The sequence below is a fragment of the Vicugna pacos genome, chromosome 1 (assembly GCF_048564905.1).
Source record: "Vicugna pacos chromosome 1, VicPac4, whole genome shotgun sequence".
Classification (NCBI taxonomy): domain Eukaryota; kingdom Metazoa; phylum Chordata; class Mammalia; order Artiodactyla; family Camelidae; genus Vicugna; species Vicugna pacos.
The window spans coordinates 33,255,888-33,277,126 of NC_132987.1; the positions used below are offsets into that span (position 1 = coordinate 33,255,888).

At 31.4% G+C, this 21,239-nt stretch overlaps 1 protein-coding gene across 5 annotated transcripts in view; it reads left to right on the forward strand.

Annotated features, from left to right (window-relative positions):
• RSRC1 (arginine and serine rich coiled-coil 1) overlaps positions 1–21,239 on the forward strand; it is a 355,005-nt gene that overhangs the window by 67,742 nt on the left and 266,024 nt on the right. For all 5 annotated transcript variants that reach the window (XM_072959887.1, XM_072959884.1, XM_072959896.1 and 2 more), the window contains exon 4: positions 14,749–14,922. In XM_072959887.1, coding sequence (XP_072815988.1) covers positions 14,749–14,922 — 174 coding nt within the window. The remainder of the gene's footprint in view (positions 1–14,748; positions 14,923–21,239) is intronic.

The following is a 21,239-nucleotide window of genomic DNA, read 5'->3' on the forward strand; positions in this document are numbered from 1 at the left end:
TGTCTGATTTTTAAGGTTATTCTGTATTCTTTTATATTAAATTGTCAATTGTCACTGCCTCCAATTCTAACACTCCTTCCACTTTAATCTGTATGAATGCAGATAAATGTAAGTAATTTAATGGGAAAATAGCTTACTTTCTATTTAATTATCTGTAAGGAAAGCTCTGGGTGATAATTTGAGGATTTTGAAAATACTTTTCAAGAGAACAAACTGGTTTTTGTTACCTTTTCTTTTCAAGAGAATAAACTGGGTTTAATATTCTTTATTTTTTCAACACCAAATTAAAGTAAAATGACACCTATAAAGTTATTTTTTATTATATGTAACTTCTTCCCTTAGTAGTAAAAAGGTAAATGAACGATAGCTTGAAAAAAGAAATGTTTGTATTATCTGCGTAAGTTGATCTTCTAGTGAACTTAAGAGCTATTCATTATAATACTGATTTACTTAGGAAGTTATGTTTTGCTTATCTTGGTTAAAAAGGGAAATATCAGCATAAAGTAGACTTAATTATGTATTGAAACCATGTCTTTTTATGAAGGACCTTTGCAAACAAAAGGAGTTATATGAAAGTAAAAAGTAAAATGATAATTCATAAGTTTGAGTATAAACCTAATAATTTTTTTGGTTTTATTGTTGATGAAAAGTCACACATGCTAGGTGCTATTGAAATGGGCTCTCACTTTTAGGTTTACTTTTTTCACTTATTGATGCTATTTCCAATAATATACAGTCAATTAATTGTTTATACTGCATCTTAAACTTGAATTTGAGAATACCTTTATTAAATCACTTTGGAATCATGCAGGATAAACATCCAGAGGGAAAACAAGGGAAAAGTATGGTTTCTAAGTTTTCAACTAACTATGGGTGTCTATATACATTTCTACCTTGCCTTTGTTTTTTCTTTTATCCTGGAACAAGGCTTTAAAGACATAGACACTGTCTCTTTGTAAAAATATATCTCTGCTTCCTATTATATTATTTATGTAGGGGGAGGGAACCCACACTAGGATTATTTTTAAAGTACTCACACAAAATCCAGAAATAAATAAACATGTACCTTGATTTCAAATATTCTTGCTTCTTTTACTTGAGCATATAATACAATACAATATAATATACATTAATGCTGGATGTATGTTCGTGATCCTATTTTTTATTTATAAAATGTGACCATTGAGATAAGTTTCATGCCCTAGGTGTCTTGCTTCTTTGATTCTTTTATTACCATTAAATACGCCTTTGCTGGGTAATTAAAATATTGACATAAGCAATTTAGCACTTGTTCATGGGTTTGGAAGAGCAGCAAAAAAAGGAATTGGAAATCTAATTTAAAGGCAGCAGAATGCAATCTGATTTGTAAACTATCAGTCTGTCCTGTTAAATTAAGTTTTATGTAGTTACATGGAGTGAAATCTTGCAACAAGTTGCATGAGGCTTTTTAAGAATAATTTTTTAAAAACATTTTTGGTAAATAACTTCAAATAAACTGTTTAGTGTCTGAAGTTTTTCTTTTAGTTTTATAATTATAGAATTTGCTATATAATTAGGGGAGATTAAAATTTTTGTTCCTTTTAGTTTTTATATGTTATGAATAAGGAAGTAATTGTTTAAAGGAAAATTTTAATTTAAAAAACTTTTAATTATTGTGGGTCAGAGTGATCTGTATGTTTTTCTCTCTTTCTTTTGAACATGAAGAATTAATATTAATTATAAACACAAACTTATCAGTTATATTTTACAATCATATTTATTGTTCAAAATTTTTTTGATACAAGGATTCGATGAACACTTACTAATTTTTGTGTACATTGTGTACAGATTTAAGTTGTGCTAATTAGAAAAAGTGTGTTGATATTTTATTTCCAAAAATTGGATGTCAAAATGAAAATTCATGTTTAATAATTTAAATTTATTTGTGTATAGTAGCCTTATTATTTAAAGAAAATTATGAAGTTTAGTGAGTTTGATACCTAAGTAGAATGCTACATTATTTAGCTTGGTGAAGAAACAGTAAAATTTTAAGGCCCTAGTTCACTTAGTTGGCAAGTAAGCGTTTTCCTCTCTGACCCTCTCCAACATGTACAGACATATTGAAATTAGAGATTTGCTTCATTGTTCTTTTTAATTTTGGGAAATTATCATTTCCTCTTACAAATATTATTGCTCTATTAATTAAGGACTTTTAAAAACTACATTGCCTTTGAAAAAATAACTTTTTAATACATTTTAAAATTGAGAATGGTAAATATAGTCTACTAATGAAATTATTGGCCAGGTAAACATTTTAGTTCTTAAAATTATGTATTCTACTTCTGTATTTAAAGTGATGATTTCAGTGCTAGCAAGAACTAACAAGTGTGATCTCATACTTAGTACGGGCATCCATGAAAAACCTCATCCAAAAGTTGTAAGGTTTAAAGTATGATGCTGGTAGCTACCAGCTGCTAAAGAGTTTCATTTGCTGATTTTATTCTTTTACTCCTTTGTAATTTAAATGCCTTTATTTAAAACATTTAACTTAAGGATATTGTAAAGTATATAGCATTTTAAGATTAGATGGTATCCAGAACATACAGTCCAATGAGTTAGTCCAGTGTAATAGGAGGAATTATTAAATGACACTGACCTCATTTCCTTTAGAACAATGAAAATTAATAGCTTCACATTTTATTAGGCTGATATTCCAGATGTAGTGTACATTTAATTAAGTGTAGTTTCCTTTTAGTTATGGTATGTGTATCTGTTTTTTGTCGCAAATTCTTTCTAGTTTTACAGTTTTCCACATGTTTTCTTTCACCATTTATGATTTTTTTTCAAAGCAGAGCTATAAGGATTTAAATCACTTTAGCATGCAGCAAAACAGTTCCCATTCAAACAATAAACGCCATTTTAAAAAGCCTTTAGATCTTCTGTCACTTCATAAATATAAATGTATAAAAACGTTATGCAGTTGTAGTGCCCACCTGCTAATTAAATGCAGATTTTTCTCAAACTTGGTTAAAATCTGTCTATTTGTTTCAACTCTGTCTCTGTTCAGAATACATATGGCCCTTGTGAAACTAATTATGCTTATGGAGCAGCTGTTAAATTTAGTGCAACTAATTTTATCCAATATTTTACATTTTAATTGATTACCTGTGAAGAAATTAGCAAATTAACACTTATTGTACAGTAACTGAATGGTCTTTTATGGTTACATTCAGATTTAACAAGTGAACCAAGCACTGATGGAATAAAGACATTTCTAGGACTTTTAGATAGGAAAGTTATTGGTGGACCTTGATTATCTGGTGTGAAAATTGAGGAAAACTGATGAGTGATGCCAAGCATCTGTGTGTTCTGTATCTTAAACATGAGAAGCAGATTGGAAAGTAATAGCTTTGTCGTAGAATTTTGGTAACATATGGGCTTATCTGGATCTAAGAAGTCTTTGAAGATCTTTGAACTTGACTAAATGACTTAACCTTTGCCATAGTGGGTGGGTTTTATGCTTTTTTAGGGGGGAGGTACTGGCTTTTCTGCATTTCTCCTTTGCTTTTTTTCTTCATCCCAATTCTACCTTTTAATATCTTCTCTTAAAAATGGGGGAACTAAAGATGATGATTGGGAATTTCTGAAGATTGACATGAGAATTGTAAGGTATTTAAATGAATAGATCTATCTGTAATAAGGTGTGATTAAATCTTTTGACAATGTTTTAGAAATGAATCTGTATAGATATTTATTTTCTGTTTTATAGATTTTATTTGAAAATGATACTGCAATCAGATCTTACTGGCAGTGGGCTGTAGTTGAAAGGATGTGGACAAACCTGGGTTCAAAGTTCAGCTCTATGACACATTGGTTCAGTGACCTCTGAACTTTTCAAGAGTTCAGTTTTCTCAAAGCAAAAATGAAACTAAACCAAACCAAAAGAATAACCCAACCCCGCCTTCCCCCAAAGCAAGAAAAATAAATCCCCCCAAAACACCAAAAGGAAATGACAGTAATAACTATATGTTTAAATACTCCAGAGAATTAAAAGATAGAAAACACATGAATACAGCTGGCATCCTTCTTAGCATGTAGAAGATCCTTAGTATTAACAGGAGCAAATGTCATGCCCTATAGCATTGCTTAATAAGAGATATACTAAACAAGCATATTATTTTTCATATTTTAGAGCAGTAAAAAATCAAGTCAATGAGGGATTGGTTTCGATTTTTATTTACCAGCTTTGAATTCTGGTAATTCAGTTGTAAAACTTGATTTGAGTTATAGATCCAGCTGAACCTGTATGAAATTTTGATGAGAAAGTTTCTTTTGGTTAGGGCACTATGAGTGGGAAATTACTGTGTCAGAAATACATAAACAATCCTGTTTATAAACACTTGATTAAGAGCAACTAGAGCCTTGATCCTCTGACACTACTGAGGACAGTTGACCTTCGTTCTGTAGTTCAGAACACTTGGCAACAATATTGATCCAGAGAGACTTCTCTAAGGCAGATGTAGGTCAGATAGTGACCAAAGCTGAAGAATATTAACCTACTTAATTTATCTTAGTTAAAATTCAGAATGTGTGTATTTTCCCCAAAGGAATAGTGTTTTGTTGTTGAGTATATCTGAAGTAGTCTTTTGGTATACGTTTTCATATACTTTCTGTCAGTAAACTTCTGTGAATTGGATTGAGAAACCATAGTGATTTTTATGGTGTGTTTGAAGTAACAGACTTAAAATGAAGTTTCAAAAATAACTTTTTTTGCCTTTGAATGGAGAAATTTAAGCGTTCATTAAAACAGAGGATAGTATAATAAACCCTCATGTAGCCATGATGTAACTTCATCAGGTAATATTTTGTCATTATCAAGATTTGCTGTTAAGCTTTGTTAGGATGGATCCAGAGTACCTTTACTCTATGGCTAATTTAGCTCCAGAATTAATACTTGACTCTATACAATGTCTTATGTAGAAAGTGTCTCCATTCTGGCTGATAGAACACTATTTCTTCCCCATATGATATTCTAGGTTTTTTCTTCCTATGCATTGTATTTTCCCCTGGTTACATGGAATTTCATTTCACATATTTGTAGACTGGAACTTGTCAAAGGTCTAGAGAGCACACTGTAGATTTCTGGATCCCTATTTCTGTCCAACTTCCTTCTCTTTGCCTTGCAAATTCTATTACCTGGACCTTCTTGAAGATCTGTGTCTGCCTCTCTAACTCAGCAAGTCTATGAGGCTTTGTTTGGGTTCCCTTTCCTTCCTCTGTGGCTTAGGAACTTCCTCAAAGGCAGTAAGCTGGGGCATCCTAGGGTTCCCTTTTTTGTTTTCCTTTTCTTTGGGAATTACACTTATGTGCTGCCAATAGTCCAATGTCTGACATAGTTGTTAAATACATTTTGTCTGCTTTTTTACTTGTTTATGATAAGAGGGTTATTCCCATAGCTTTAACCCTTAAGGACAAAAGATCATTTAACTAGAATATTGATTATTTTATTTGTGATTTCTCTATTTTTTTGTCATTTCCAAGGACTTATCAACTTTATTCATCTTCTTAAAGAATCAACTTTGTCTTTCTTAATCTTCTAAGTCATTAATTTTGTGCTTCTTTTCTTTATTTCTTTCCTTTCACATTCTTGAGTATAGTTTTCTATTTTTCTAACTCTTTGAGATGGATGCTTAGATCATTTATTTTAGCTTTTATTCTTTTCTGATATGTGTATTCAGTGTTATAAATTTTCATCTTTATTGTATTTCAGCTGTAGCCTACACATTTTTGATCTGTCATCTTTTAGTTTCCATTCAGTTCAAATAAAATCTCCATTGTGACTTCATCTTTCCCATGGGTTATGTAGAAATGTGTTATTAAATTTCCAAACATTTGGAGGCTTTTCTAGTTACTTGCCTCCCTTCCTTCCTTCCTTCCTTCCTCCTTTCCTTCCTCCCTCCCTTCCTTCAGAAAACACAATCTGAATACCTTTCAACTTTGAAATGTGTTGAGATTAGCTTTATGGCCCATCATAAGGTTTAGTTTAGGTTTATATTACAGATACACTTGATTAGCAATGAATACAGTTAAATAAGTGAATTTAACTATTTGTTCAAATCTTCTGTATCTTTACTTTTTTTTCTTTTAAAACTTGCTTATTTTATCAGTTATTAAGAGAGCTCACAGACAAATCTTGATTGTGGATTTGTCTGTTTTCCATCAAGTTCTACCAGCTCATGCTTTATATATTTTGAGGCTCTTTTATTAAATGTATGCAAATTCAGAATAGTTTTGTATTCCTTTTGGAATGATCCTATCATGAAATATCTCTATTTCTAGAAATATTTCTTACTTTGAGGTCTGCATTGTCTAATACTGATATGACTTCACTATCTTTTTGTTAGTGCTTGTATCATATCTTTCCCTATCCTTTTATTTTTGAACTTTCTGTTTTTATATGTAACATGTTAATTTTGAAAGCTCTCTATAGTTTTCTGTTTTTCAGTTTGATAGTCTTTTTCCTTCAAATGTATTATTTAGTCTGTTTATGTTTATTGATTACTGTTATATTTGGATCTAAATCTTCTGTCTTCTTTGTTTTCTGTTTGTCAAATCCATTTTTTTTTCTGCTTTGGATTACTTTTATTTTACTTTCTTCTCTATTAGTTTGTTAGCTTACTTTGTTATTTTTACTTTGAGTGCTTAATCTAGAAATTGGAGCATGCCCTTGACTTATTAGAGTCTAACATAAATTAGCACTCTTGTCATATTTTTCCTCGTAGTTTTGATAGTTGAAGGATAGCTTAACTAGACGTAACATGGTGAGCACACTTTTTCCTCTTGAGTTCCCCAAAGAATATTAAAGCCATTGTTTTGCTGTGTATCTTGCAGTTGAGAAGACTGATGCCAATTTGACTTTATTAGTGACTTGATTAGAGCGTTCTTTTCCTTTATTATTAATGTGCAATAACTTCATCAGACTATGTCTAAGAGTTGGCTATGGTTAATCCATTTCCCCAGATACACAGTAGATCCTTTCTACATGTAGATTCTCTTAGTTCCAAAAATGTCCTTGGATTCTAATTGTAATATTAGCTCTGTTACTTTGTTTTTTCTTCTTCTGGAGCCTCAGTGAGGTTTGATATTCACTGTCTGCCTCATCTATTGCTTTCTTCTGGTCCTTTCTACAAGTTTTATTTTTTAAAAGTTTCTTTTTCATGGCCCTTTTATCACTTATGCCTGTCTCTTATTATATGCTGTATTTAATTAATGTTGGAGTGTTATGTTATAATCTTTTCTGCTTCATTGTTTTGTGTGTGTGTGTGTGAGATGTGTATTTGTGTCACCTGAAAAAATCTGATTCTAACTTTGATTCTTTTCTTATAGTTACTTTGTATGGATGTTGGATTCTTTTTTGTTGTTGTTCATGATAATGTTTAGAATTTTCTTGAATCAGCAGTAACAGACAATTCAGTGGATGTGCTGAAGATTTTTAGTGACTTATAAGATTTCTTGAATGGCACTGTACTATTATTAGTATAGTGAGGTGGAATTTCTTTCATAAATAGGGAACTTTATGGGAAAAGGTAGGTCTTTTTTTAGATCCTTTGATGCCCTCTTGTTTTTATTAGAGCCTTGAGCTTCAGCACCTTGATTTCTGGTTTTCTTTCACCACCAAGCCACTAGTGGACATATCCTTTTTCAAAGTGTATCTCTTCCCTATAGTATAGGTCCTGTTAAAAAAATTCCCCCTTTTGTTATGATTTTAGTTAGATTTTAATTGGGGGTGAAAGTAGATATCCATGTTCAAAATATCATCCTGATATAGAGTCCATGTTAGTTTATTCAGTGTAAAATTCTTAAGCGTAATTTTAATTATGGTCTTATTTTATGGCAAATGTAATCTTTATACTATTCTAGTTAAGAGAGTATTTGAAGTATTGTAGTTTTTTTTTGAAAGACAAAATATTAGGATATTTGTTTTGATTACATGTGTTTAGAACTCATTAGCCAATTAAGAAACTTGAAGAATTGGTTTTTGAGGGCAGTAATTCATTTTATGTAGGGATGTTATGGTGATTCTTCCTATTTTGTAGATATTGAAAGCATTTATCTGGTATAATAGGACATCTTGCTGTCCATTTATTGCTTATATATTGTGTGTTCTAGATTGCCACATTTTTTATCAAATGTTTCTTTGCTTATAATATATTTCCATATTGGCTTTGGTACTCTAGAGACTTCTAGAGTGATTTATCAGAAAGGTATTTATTTAAGGAATGAGGGAAAAAATAATATCTTAAATTTTAGTATAGTTTCTTTGACTTTCTTGTCTGTTTGGTCAGGGTAGGGAATCTCTTTACTCTGATCTATTACTTTTTTCCTGATGGAAAGCCTTCAAATATGTAATTATGTTTACTTAATAAAGTAAATGGGATTGTTCATAGTCTGTATGTGAGTTTTACTCAAAATTATGCAAAGTAATTCTCATGAAAACTAAGAAGTCAGCAGCTTAATTCATTTAAAACCTGTGTTTGACTTTGTGGTCCTTTTTAGCAGCCTTTAATAATGTTGTGAAAACTGTGTTTTGGATTTGCTCTCTTTTCCCCATTTCTTCTCTCCAGAGTCTTTTTTTTTTTTTTGCTTCTTGTAGCCTATAGGCAAGGTTAAGAGGCCTCAAATATGAGAATTAAAATAATGAATATTAAGACATTGGGGGGAAAGGCCAATAGCTTCTATTGCATACTGTGATATTTTAAACTTATTACTTTCTTTAAATTTGATAGTGTGAGCACTTAACTTATATAACTGTTAATTACTATCATAGGTCATTGAGCCACATCAGCAATATTTGTAAAAGAGTATTCCAGAATGTCATGGGTTGCTTGTATGAAGACATAATGAGCAGGATATTTTTGGAGAATGGTAGGCATATGTTTTCTATGGTAGAATCTTTATGATAGGGAAAACCATGAGATGCGTTTGGAGATAATTAATTCATGAATTGGGTAAGTTGGGAGGAGTAGAAATTAGAGAAGTAGTTGCTATGGGGGGAGTGAGGCAGATAGTAATTGACAGAAGGCCTCTAATTGCGGTTTCTAGCTTTACTGTGATGGGGATAGACAGTGTGATCCTACTTTCTGGTTGTTCTGGGACAGTGCCAATTTCTGCCTGTTGTCCGTGTGTTACAGTGCCTTCCTTGACTCTAAAAAATATCCCCTTTTATTTTCCAAAGACTTGAATGATAGGTGATATGATTTCCCTGTTACAGCAAACTAGTGATGATCATGTACTTGGCTAGTGAGGGTTTCCTGTGGAGAAGATGTGGATCTTTAACCAAGATTATGATTATTTACCTTCCTATATAAAAGAAATGTATTGAAACTTAAGTAATCCTTATGCCAGCCTTAAGATTTTAAAGGTCTTTCAAAATCAGAATACTTCTCTTTACTGGATTAGCTATGTATCAGGGAAACATTTCATTCTGATCTGATTGAGATTTGATTCATTCATTCAGATCAGCACTTCATTCTTCTTTCTCTTTCATATCTTTCTTTGTGCCTGCCTCCTCCCAAATTACTTGTCTGCTATCTCACAATTCAGTTAGATACTATTATTTAATCTTGATTATAGTCCTGAAAGGTAGTTATTGTCCTCATTTTGTAGAGGAAGATATAGATGCCAGAGAGGAAGTAACTTGTTTGAGGACACTGTTATATGAGAAATCCTTTATTTTTTAACTTACTGCTTCTGTAGCTATGGTTATATTAAGAGGAGATACATTTAGTTTTAAAGATACAGTTAAAAAAAAAAGATTTCACCAAAATCTACCTTATCTGAAATCCACAAGTGATTACACATTTTGTCCAACAGTATATTTTTCTTAGTGACAAACAACTAAGAAATGAGCTTATTCTGAGGTTTTACTTAAGATAAAGAAGCTCTTAGAGATTTGTTGTTAGTGTTTAAACCAAGATTTGTTACTCTACTTTTGTTACTCTGCTTTTTTACTAGTTAAGTGAAAACTAATTTCCAGATTCATAAAATAGAACCAAATTAAGATAGTATACTGTATATACATGCAATATATATATACACATGCTATATATATATATAGTGGCTGTGGTTATCACAAAAAAGGCCATTATTATTATTATTATTATTATTATTATTATTATTATTACTGTTACTTTCTTTTAACTGGAAAACTTTAAGAATTTTTTTTGGGGGGTAAGGTAATTAGGTTTATTTATTTATTTTAATGGAGGTACTGGGGGTTGAACCCAGGACCTTGTACATGCTAAGCACATGAGCTTTATACCCTCCCCTAACCAGAAAACTTTAAATTCTAATTATTGTTCAAAGATTTTGGAATAATCTGTTAAAATTTCTGTATATCCACATATAATAAAAGACTGAATTAGAAATGAATAGATAACATCTGTGGGGGCAATAAACTGTAAACTAAAACTTTATGTGGAAAGAAGCATTTGTCAAAATTAAGAGAGGGAGTAGTGAAAGAGAAAATGATGGAAATTAAAATTTTGTAAATTAGGATAATGAACTGATGTCGACATTCCTTGCAATAAATATTGTAACTTCTCAAAATCACATTTTAAAAAAGAGTTTGTGGTCTTATGATACAGTATTGCTTTTTATTCACTGAATGAACCAGTTAGGGATGAAAGATGACAGAACTAACTACCACCGAAACTCATGATTCTCTTCAAGTTCTACACATGTCCAAAGTACGTGGGGCTAGTTCATACAATCTCTTTATCCACAAATTTTTTTTGTTGTTATTTGTGTTTGCTTTTTTTTTTTTCTTTATCAGTCTAGTCAGGGATTTACCAAATATTTTTGATACTCTCAGCAAACCAGATTTTGGCTTTGTTAATTTTCTTTATTGCTTCCTACTCCATTGAGTTTTGCTCTTTAATGTTTCCTTTCTTCTACTTACTTTGGGTTTACTTTGCTCTTCTTTCTAGCTTCTAAAGATGAAACATTAGGTAATTGATTTTAGACTTTTCTTCTTTTCTAATATAAATATTTAAAGCTATAAAATTTCCTCTAAACATTGCTTTAGCCGCATCACACAAATTCTTATATGCTGTATTTTCATTGTCTTTCAGTTTAAAATATTTTCTCATTTCTCCTGTGATTTCTTACTTGACTTGTGACTTATTCAGAAGTGTATTTCTACACCTTTGGTTTTTTTCTAGATGTTTTATTGTTATTGAATTCTAATTTAATTCTGTTGTGGTACAATAAACATATTCTGTATGAGTTCTGCTTATGAATTGACCCTTTGATCACATGAAGTGTACATTATTATTTGGGGTGATACTCTTAGTTTCTAAGTGTCTAAGGTGATATACTCTAGTTTATTTGATTTTAATATATTCATTCCAGCCTTTCTGTGTTTGCTGTTTACATGATATATCTATTTTTAGCCATTTATTTTCAACCTGTGTCTGTATTTAAATTGCATATCTTATAGACCATGTATAGTTATGTGTTGCTTAATAATTAATTTGGACAAGCTCTGCTATTTTTCCTCTCAAACAAAAGGTGTCACATATTTATTACTGAACCAGCCTACCAGTGCAGAGACATAGAAACAAAGTAAAAAGTCATTTTTTTAATTGAAACACATTCAACTGTCCAGATAGTAGTGATGCTTTCAGAGTGATATGTTAAGATGTAAATGACCTTGATATAGCATAAGTATATGTGACATCTCCTATGTGATTTCATATAGACCCAGCTTGTTTCTTCTCCATTGTTTCATTTTGGAGTTGTACCTGATTTTAGTGCTTATTTTCATCTGAATCCATTGGGAAATGGTACTGTACTTTGGTCTCTTGCTCAGGAATTGCTTGATCCTGAGTCTTGTGAGAAGACATGTGAGGAACAGAGTCAACTCCATATCATAATGACAGAGAAAAGGAGATACAGCTCTGCTTTTTAGTTAAATTAATTCATTTTAATTAAAATTAATTAAATTAATTACTAATATGTTTAGATTTGTCTACTATTTTATTGTCCCTTTTTTGTTTGTTTCCTTGTACTTGCTTTCTAGCCTTCTTTTAAAAATTAAAAAAAATTTATTTTTGGAGGAGGTAATTAGGTTTAGTTATTTATTTATTTTTGGAGGAGTTGCTGGGGATTGAACCCAGGACCTTGTGTTTGCTAAGTGTGGGTTCTACCACTTGAGCTATACCCTCCCTCCTAGCCTTCTTTTGGATTAATGAATATTTTAAAGAATTCTCTTTTAGTTCATCTCTTTAGCTACACTTCTTGGCATTCATTTCTCCTTCTTATTCTTTTTTTTTTTTCCCTTTTCTTTAAGTAGTTGCTGTAAGGATTACATATATACTCTTACCATTTCAGTGTACTAAGAGTTACTGTTCACCATTCATGTGAAATGTAGAAACAAATCTAACTGTACAGGTCTGTTTATCTGCTCCATACTTTATTTTGTAGCGATTATATGTATTATATCTCCCTTCATAAACCCTATAGTAAAATATTGTAGTTCTTCAAGTGCATACATATTTTAAATAAAGGGAAGTAGTTTTTTTACATTTACCTATATATTTACCATTTCCAGTGGTCTTCATTTCCTTTCTAAAGATCCAAGTTTCCATCATTTATCATTCTCTTCAGCCTGAAGAACTTATTTTAGTACTTACTATGATGCAGATTAGTAATTGTTGATGATTATGGTTTACTTTTCCTTTATCTCAAAAATGTCTTTGATTTACTTTTATTTCTGAGGGATATTTTTGCTGGATATAAAATTCTGGGGTGATTTTTTTTTCTTTCGCCATGTTAAGAATTTTATTCCATTGTCTTCTGATCTTTATTGTTTCTGATGAGAAACCAGCAGTATTTCATATCATTGTTCCCTTGTATGTAGTGTGTCAGCTTTTTTCCTGAATACTTTCAAGATTTTTCTACACCTTTAGTTTTCATCAGCTTGACTATAGTATTACTAGTCATGGTCTTCATATTTATTTTGGTGTTCACTAAACTTCTGGAATCTGTAAACTTTTCATTCACTAAATTTGGGGAAATTTTGACCACCACTTAAAAAAAATAATTTTCTGCCTCATTATTTTTCTGTACTTTTGGGTTTAAATAAACATGTTAGACACTTGAATACACAGATCCCAGGGGTTTTTCTTTCTTTTAACAGCCTTTTTTCCCTCTTAATTGTTCAGATTGGATAAGTTTGATTTATTTGTTTTCAAGTACACAGAATTTTTTTCCTGTGTTGTTATCACTCTGTTTTTGCTCTCATTTAGTGTAATGCTGATTTTGGATATTGTATTTTTCAGTTACAGAATTTTTGTATTTTCTATTATTTTTCTTCAGAAATGTCTTTACTTTATATTGATTATAAACATGGTTATACTTACTATTTTAAAATCCTGCCTGCTAATTTCAACATCTGGCTCAGCTCAGGGTTGGTCATTATTGACTATTTTTTTCTCTTGAAAGTTGATCACATTGTTCATGTTTCACTGTACATCTAGTAATTTTGGATTGTATCATGGACATGGTGAATGTCATTTTTTTTTAATACTCTGTATTCTGTTATTTTTCTCCAAAGAATATTGATTTCTTTGTTTACTTTTTTTTTTAATTCAGGGAATTAACTTAGTTCAATTAACATTATAAAAATCCAGTCTCTTTGGGGGCAGTTGAAATTTTAATTCAGTTCTCTTGTCCTTAGCTATTTGGAATCTGCTCTTCATATTCATGATGTAGGGTTCAGCTAGAGATTTGAACAGAATTACATCTAGAATTTTTGGCTTCCTCTTCTGACTCTTTTGCAGGATTTCCCTTTCATTTTCTTTTTGTGATGGTTGCCCTGAATCTTTGTTCTGATTTTTCAGGCCAGAAATTTAAAAGTTTTCTGTTGGAGGTTTATCTGTCTGGCATGGCAGACTTAGGCTTGTCATCAGAAAAGAAACTGATAAAATGGCAAACTTTCTTATTGCTGTTTCTTTTCCCATGTGTTGGCTTGCCCATCATTCTTGGTTCATAATCTAATTGCTTGAAATTACATTAAATAAGTCAGCAACATATATAAATAGTAAGGTTTTGTTCTTTTTAAAGGTCAGTGCCTTCTTTTGATCACTATTCAGTGACTTCAGATAGTTTATTTTTATAGTTTCTGTGAGATCATCAGTCTGGTGGAGGCTTTCTTGTCAATACTGTAAGACAGGATCTAAAAATCTTTACTTTTTAAAAGCACATAATGTATCCGACCTAATTTTGTCCTTCATTTTATACAAAGGAAAGCTAGATTGTAGTAGACTAGAGGAATAGTTTTATTGTAACAATTAGAAATAGGAAATAAGGTTGAGTCAATATAGATGCAGAGATTGTAAGAATAGAGAAGACCCTATCCTTGGAAATTAGATTGGATACATTTAGATTTGTTATGTTACCTTGATGAGATTTGAATAATGAAGACTTGATTTGAGCTTTAAGACTTTTTGACTAAACAAACACTTTTTGAGTAAGCCTTAATTTCCTTTAAAGTTTGTTGACAACATATATTTCCCTTATGTATCATTCTAACAGAGTACTTATTCATAAAGAATCATATTTAGATGCTTGCTTTTCACACTTATTTAACTACTGAATCCTTAACTAAAACTAAATCTTTTTTCTTTCAGATAATTTTTAAGGAAATTTTTATTTCATAATACAAAATATTCATTAAATGTATTTAATGAAATCTACTTATTGTAGGTCCCGGTCAAGACCTCGTCCACGTTCCCATAGTCGAAGCAGTGAAAGGTCCAGTCACAGAAGAACGCGTAGTAGGTCTCGGGATAGAGAACGCCGTAAAGGCAGAGATAAGGAGAAAAGAGAAAAGGAGAAGGATAAAAGCAAAGACAAGGAATTACACAACATCAAACGTGGGTAAGTTGAAGCAAATCTAAAGCAGTGATAACTCATTGATTCCATAGCAATATTCAAACTAAGTTTTCATCCTCTGTGGCTTTTCTTAGATGGAAAAAAGAGGAGGATACAATAGAGAAGGGAGAAGAGAAAAATTAAAATAGTTACCTCAAATTATTGCTGTTTCCTTTCTATTCCTGTTTCCATTTAATACTTACATAGCAAATCTTAGAAACAAACAACACTGTCAAAGCTTAGTATCTCAGTAAAGGAAAATTTACATGATTTGTTAGGAAAGTTCCATTTCCTTTATCATGAATACTGATTAAAATTTGAAGACTACTTAATGATTAAAATGTCTGTTAGTTTTTTATAAAACTGTTAGGGGAAAAGGATAAAGATAGAACAAAAGGAGAAAACCATGTGATTTACTATTGGTTAGACCTCTTTCAATATAGAATGAGGACTCAGTTAATATTCAGGTATTATGTGTTTGTTAGAATAAGTGTATATGTATAAAAGACCCAGAATATTTTTTTCTATAATTGATATAATTGAAACAGTTATCCTGACTCTGTCCAATTTGGAGGTTGAAGTCCACTCATAACTTTTTATTAAATTAGATGTTAAAATGAAACAGAATCTTGGTTAGTAGCTTAAATTGCAGCTTCTGTGAAGTAGAACATCTTGGAATTTATCCTCTTTTTTCAGCCTTTCAACATCTTATGTATGTTCACTTTAATACTTCAGTACAAAAGTGTTTATCTTTAGTGTATCATTTTTCAGTGTTAAATTGAAGAGCTTACCAATATCTTGGATATGGTTCCTTGAGATCTTGAGCCTGTGAAGAATTTAGTTTATTGAAGGATATGGAACTCTTCTTATCCCTCTCTTTGTCTATGTGTTAATTTTTTATACAGATTTATAGTGATATATAGAACTGCCCAGATTCTTGGCTTTTATGTATTCTTTGAAATGATAAATTTGTGGTGGATTTTGGAAGAATATAACATTATGAGACTTTCTTTCCCCTGACCACCCTACAACCATTAATGCGCATTGAGCACTTGTGGTCCTGCAAAATTCTGAATTCTGTCTTTTTCTAGTTCTAAGGATTGTCAAATATTACAGGAGAGGAGATAGGGTCGGATATCTGGTTTTAAGGATAGGGAGGCTGACTTAGCCTGAATTGGTAGAGTGGAATGAGGATCAGAGAGGGTATGGGGGATATCTGTTGATAAAAGGAGAAAGGAGGATGGTAGATTTGAACAGGGGATGTAGAATAGGTTTCTGAGACTGAAAAATATGGACTAAGAGGACAAGTAAATTGTGTCAGTCAAGGAGATACTCCTTGTTTCTTTTTTTCCCCTCTTCCTTTTGGTTTACATTTCAATATTACATGACTGTGTGAAGTGACTATGATTTTTACTGGTCATTAAATTTTTGCTTTCTACTTCACTAAATTTTACTTTTTTAGAATATTTACACATTTGTGTAAAGTTGATATTACATAGAGCATTAGTTGGGTGATTTTAAAGGTAAGAAAAATGAGAACATGAATAAAAAGAGAGGTTGGGTAGTTTCAGGAAAGGGTCTCACATGGTGACATTAATCTTGAAGTTCTGAACCAGCTTTTTTACAGGTTAGATTCTTCCATCACTCAGAGTTGATCGTATTCAAGGGACTGATTCCTGGATGACAGGTTCACAAGACAATAATGTTGTATTTGTCATTATTTCTTAAATCTCAACAAAGTCAATGAACAAAGTCGAAATAGACAGTGTCAGTTGAAGAGCCCCAAGTACTGAGGCCAGAAAAGCTGTAAGTAGCCTGCTTCTGTCGTCTTCATGGTTTTTGTGGGTCATAGTACAGGGTAGTGTTATGTCAATGTGCCCTCTCTTCTGGTTAGTGCTGACAACACAAATTCATACCTTTTGGTACAATCTAACACAACACAAATTCTAACCTTTTGGTACAATCTAACATTAGGATTTTGGGTAGGGGCTGTGTCATTGTATACATTTAACATGGTAGTATTTATATATGACAGATGCACCCTGCTTTGCTCCAGAAATAGCATATATATATATATATATTATATATATATATTATGGCTTAACATGTTTATTTCGTAAACATGATTTTTAAACCATTCAGGACAGAGAATGTGTCTTATACTCTTTTTTAACACTCAGAATTCCTAATATATATGTTAGTTGTTAATAAATATTTATTGGTTATTGATCAGATATGCTCATTCATTTGTTCACTTATTCAGTCAACAATATTTGAATTCCTTCTGTTTGTCAAGTACTACTTTAGGTAATAGGGACATAGTGGCCCGTCAGTGCTACTTGGAGATTCTATGAATGTAGCAAAATAAGCATATGTAGAAGGGCAGATATATAAATAATTACAGTGGAGTCAGATGAATGTTTCAGTAGGAAACTAACTTGTATGAGTTAGAATGCTTTTGGCTATATGTAAAAAATCTAACTAAATGTAGCTTAAATCAGGGGCAGCATATTTTTTGTAAAGAGCTAGATAGAAAAAACTTTAGGCTTTTCTGGGCCATATGCCTCTGTTACAGCTACTGAACTTTGTCCTTTTAGCATGAAAATAGCCATAGATAATACTAAATGAATGGTATGGCTGTATTCCAATAAAACTTTATTTACAAAAATAGGCAGCTGGCTAGATTGGCATAAGGGTTGTAGTTTGTTAACATTGGCTTAAATAAGTACATTATTGTTAATATAGCAGACAGTTTGGAGGTAAGCAGAGCTGGGCGCTTTTTATCCTTCCAACAGGTCAGTCTCAGCATGTTGGATTTTATCCTCAGTCTTGACACATTCTGGTTGCGAGATATTCCACCAATACTAAGCTGATTGATGTAGACTAGTCAGCAGGTTAGGGATGGGCTCTTGGAAGAAGTAATGGTTATACACTGAAAGAAGAAAGAGATAGAAGAGAGTGTTGCATGCAAAATAAGCTTCGTATGGAAATACTTGGAGGAAAGCAAAGTGAGTTTGGTACATTTGAGGAACTGAAGTCTAATAGGGATTGGTTTGGAGAAGAAAAGGAATAGTGATGAGAGGTGATTATTGAAGTACCTTGTATGTTATGTTAAGGACTTTAGAGTCAGTGAGAAGCCAGTAAAGTCTCAAGTAGAATAGTTTTATGATCAGGTCTACCTGAGGTGTAAATAAAATGCTTTACTTACAGTGAAGATATTAATAAATGTCTAGCATTTTAAATATATTTTCTAAGTATCAGAAATTTTGTTAAGCATTTGGTATGTATTACCTAATTTTCATAATAATCTAATGAAATAGGTGTTTTTATTACCCTCTTTGTATAGATAAAGACTTGTGATTATAAAGCTCATAAATGTATGTCAAAGTTAGGCTTCTAATTAAAGTTCACTAACAACAGCATCCTGACTCTTATTGGTTCACTATCTTTACTCCTGTAGTAATCTGTAACTATTGATGATGACATGCAGTGTTTGAGATCAAGTGATATACTATTGCTTAAACTTTCCTAGATAATGCCTAAAGAAAACTGAAAGAATTTTCTATGCCTTGTTTTTCTCTGATCAGGTCAGAAATCTGCCACTAGTATAAGATTGATTCCTTCTTTTCTTTCTCTTCCTCGCTTTCCCACATCAGCATTTCATCTGTTTACTTATAAATTGTATTTAATAAAACCACAAAAATTTTTAGGCCTTAGTTTATTTCTATGATGGGTTCACTGACTTTCTAATTTTTTTTTAAGAACGTGCATAGGTAGAAAGGAGAAAAGATTCACAAACGATTTAATTAGGGCTTATGTATTAGTTCATTGTGATTGTACAACCCAATGACAAGTATTTTAGCTTGTGCTAAATAATCTAGAGGCTTCCTCACATATGAGACAATAACAACCCATGTGATTCTGCTTCTTTATGCGTACATGACACTCTTTGTTTTTATCAAACCAATTGGAAAATATCAATATTTATAAATACTGATAGAATATAAAGCATACATTTATGAAGTACAAAGCAAGGAGAGTAAGTACAGTAAAGGTAAAGGACATTTTATAAATTGAGAAAAATAAAAACAGGAGAGAAAGGAATGGTCAAGTAGGAATTAATGAGCCTATTAATGAGGAAGAGCTTTTTTGTTAGCCTTTTGAGAAAAAAGATACAAAAGTAGATAATTCTGAAAAACCTTTTAAAAATAGCAGTTAATTAAGTACATATCTGGAAATTCTTGGAACATTTGAATGATTATAATTAGGATTTATCTTATAATGTCATAAATTGATTTATTTATATTATTAATTTGCTGAATGAGGGAGACCTAATATAAACTAGAAGAGTTTCAGTGGTTTGTAGGGATTGAAAGGTGCTTTCCCTTACAACGCTGAGTTAAAGATGAATATAAGAAAGACACTGACTAAGTCTTGTCTTAGATTTTATCAAGAAGATTTAAAGAATTTAATTTTTAATGTTTTACATTTATAAAATTTAGTTTCTAAGAATATTTAATTTTTTAAACATTGATGCAGGTTTTGTTTGTTTTTATTAGGTTTTACCCCAAATTTTTTAAACAAATATTTAATATATCCTTAGATAATTATATTTCTTTTATGAGGACATGTCTTTGCAGTATGAAAACAAATTTTATTAATAATAGAGTTATTAAGTTGAAATTGGCTACTTAACAGCCTGACTTTGTTAAGTAAACTTTTATTGCAAGCCAGAAATCAGAAAAATGAAACTTGGCATGGCATCTCGTAAGTACAACTTGATTTGATGATTGTGAACATTGTACACCTCTTCTGAGTCTTCTGTGGATTAGTAGCTTGTTGAGCCTTCTTTGGAAACATTTTGATCAAGATCCAAAAAACATAGTCAGCCACTATAAAACATCTTTTATGAACTCCTTTGAAACACTAGTTATGAATAAATATGTTAATACCACCAGTGACATTTTACTATTTATTTTAAATCATAGTGCCATCTTTAAGAGTAGAATTTGGATGAATTTGATTTGAATTTATTTTCAATCATGATTTAAATCACCAGCCTGAAGAACTTGGTTTAAAGCAGTTATTGCCTAGTAAAATACTTTCTTAATTTGGTTAACTTTAGGATTCATCAGGAACCTAATTTAGTATTCCTAAGTGTATTCTCCTTTATGATGTGCTACTGTGAAAGATTTTTACTTTTATTATTCCCTTGCTAGCTTTTTGGTAGATGGATGCTGTTCTCAGAAATGTGCCCATCAAGACTTCTGGAATGTTTTGCTCAAACACTTGAGTTTATACTTTTCTTCCTTTTTTTCTTTACATAGCTTTTTGAAGCTTTGCACTTTTAGAGAGAGATAAGACTTTCCCTCTAGACATGCAAATCCATGTCTTGGCAACTTTTGGTGGGTAAGGAGAGGGGGATAAATATAAATAGAATTTCTTAAATGTGACTCCCACTAAATCAGTTGTCTTCTGTAAGTCTTTTTGAAAATTATATAGAAGCCACTGGGAAAGCAGTGAAATTGGGCTTCAGTTATAGCCCATGGCCTGTAGTTATCTATTTGTAAAATCTTTCATTAAAAAAATTGACTGTGCAGTATAATTAGAAATTATATTACTTATTTCAAAACTATTTTAGATATGTCTTTATAGACTATAAACACAAAAAGTATATCAGCAGAAGCAACATCTACTTTTTGTTCATGGGAATTGCTACCTTTGAACATATAACCATTCTGAGTAGAGTATCTTTAACAAAAAAGTGTGCTAATGTATTTAGATTTGGGTAAAGTTAAATTGCAAAAATTATAATTTTTGCTCATTTTAAGTCATCTACATTTTTTTTCCTTACAGGACAAGTTATTCTCTTTGAGCCTTAATTTATTCTTCTATAAAATGAGGATATTGATAAACAAAAAGCTATAAGTATTAGAGCAGTGTGTTTAAGAAGTTTAGTACCATGTAATCATACTGTATGTATTGGTTATGACTTTGACCTTAGCATTGTTCCAGTCTTCAACTGTAGAACTTCATGTAATAAATTCCTGTTGATGAAGTTTTTCCTATCTAGTGCTTGGCAGAAGATGTTGGAAGTAATTTGGGAATGCTGGACTCAGTTTTGACAGCAGTTACATACTCTTAGATGCTGTCATATTTTTCCTTACCTCTTATTTCTTTATGCAGCAGGAAGTCATTTATGCTAATTTACCCCAATTTGCATATAGGTTATAGAGTTCTGTGGTGCAGAGTGTGCTTAGAACTCCTTTTAAGTGTCTGTCTGGATCAAAGCAGGGCTGTGTGATAGCTGTTGTCTGACACCA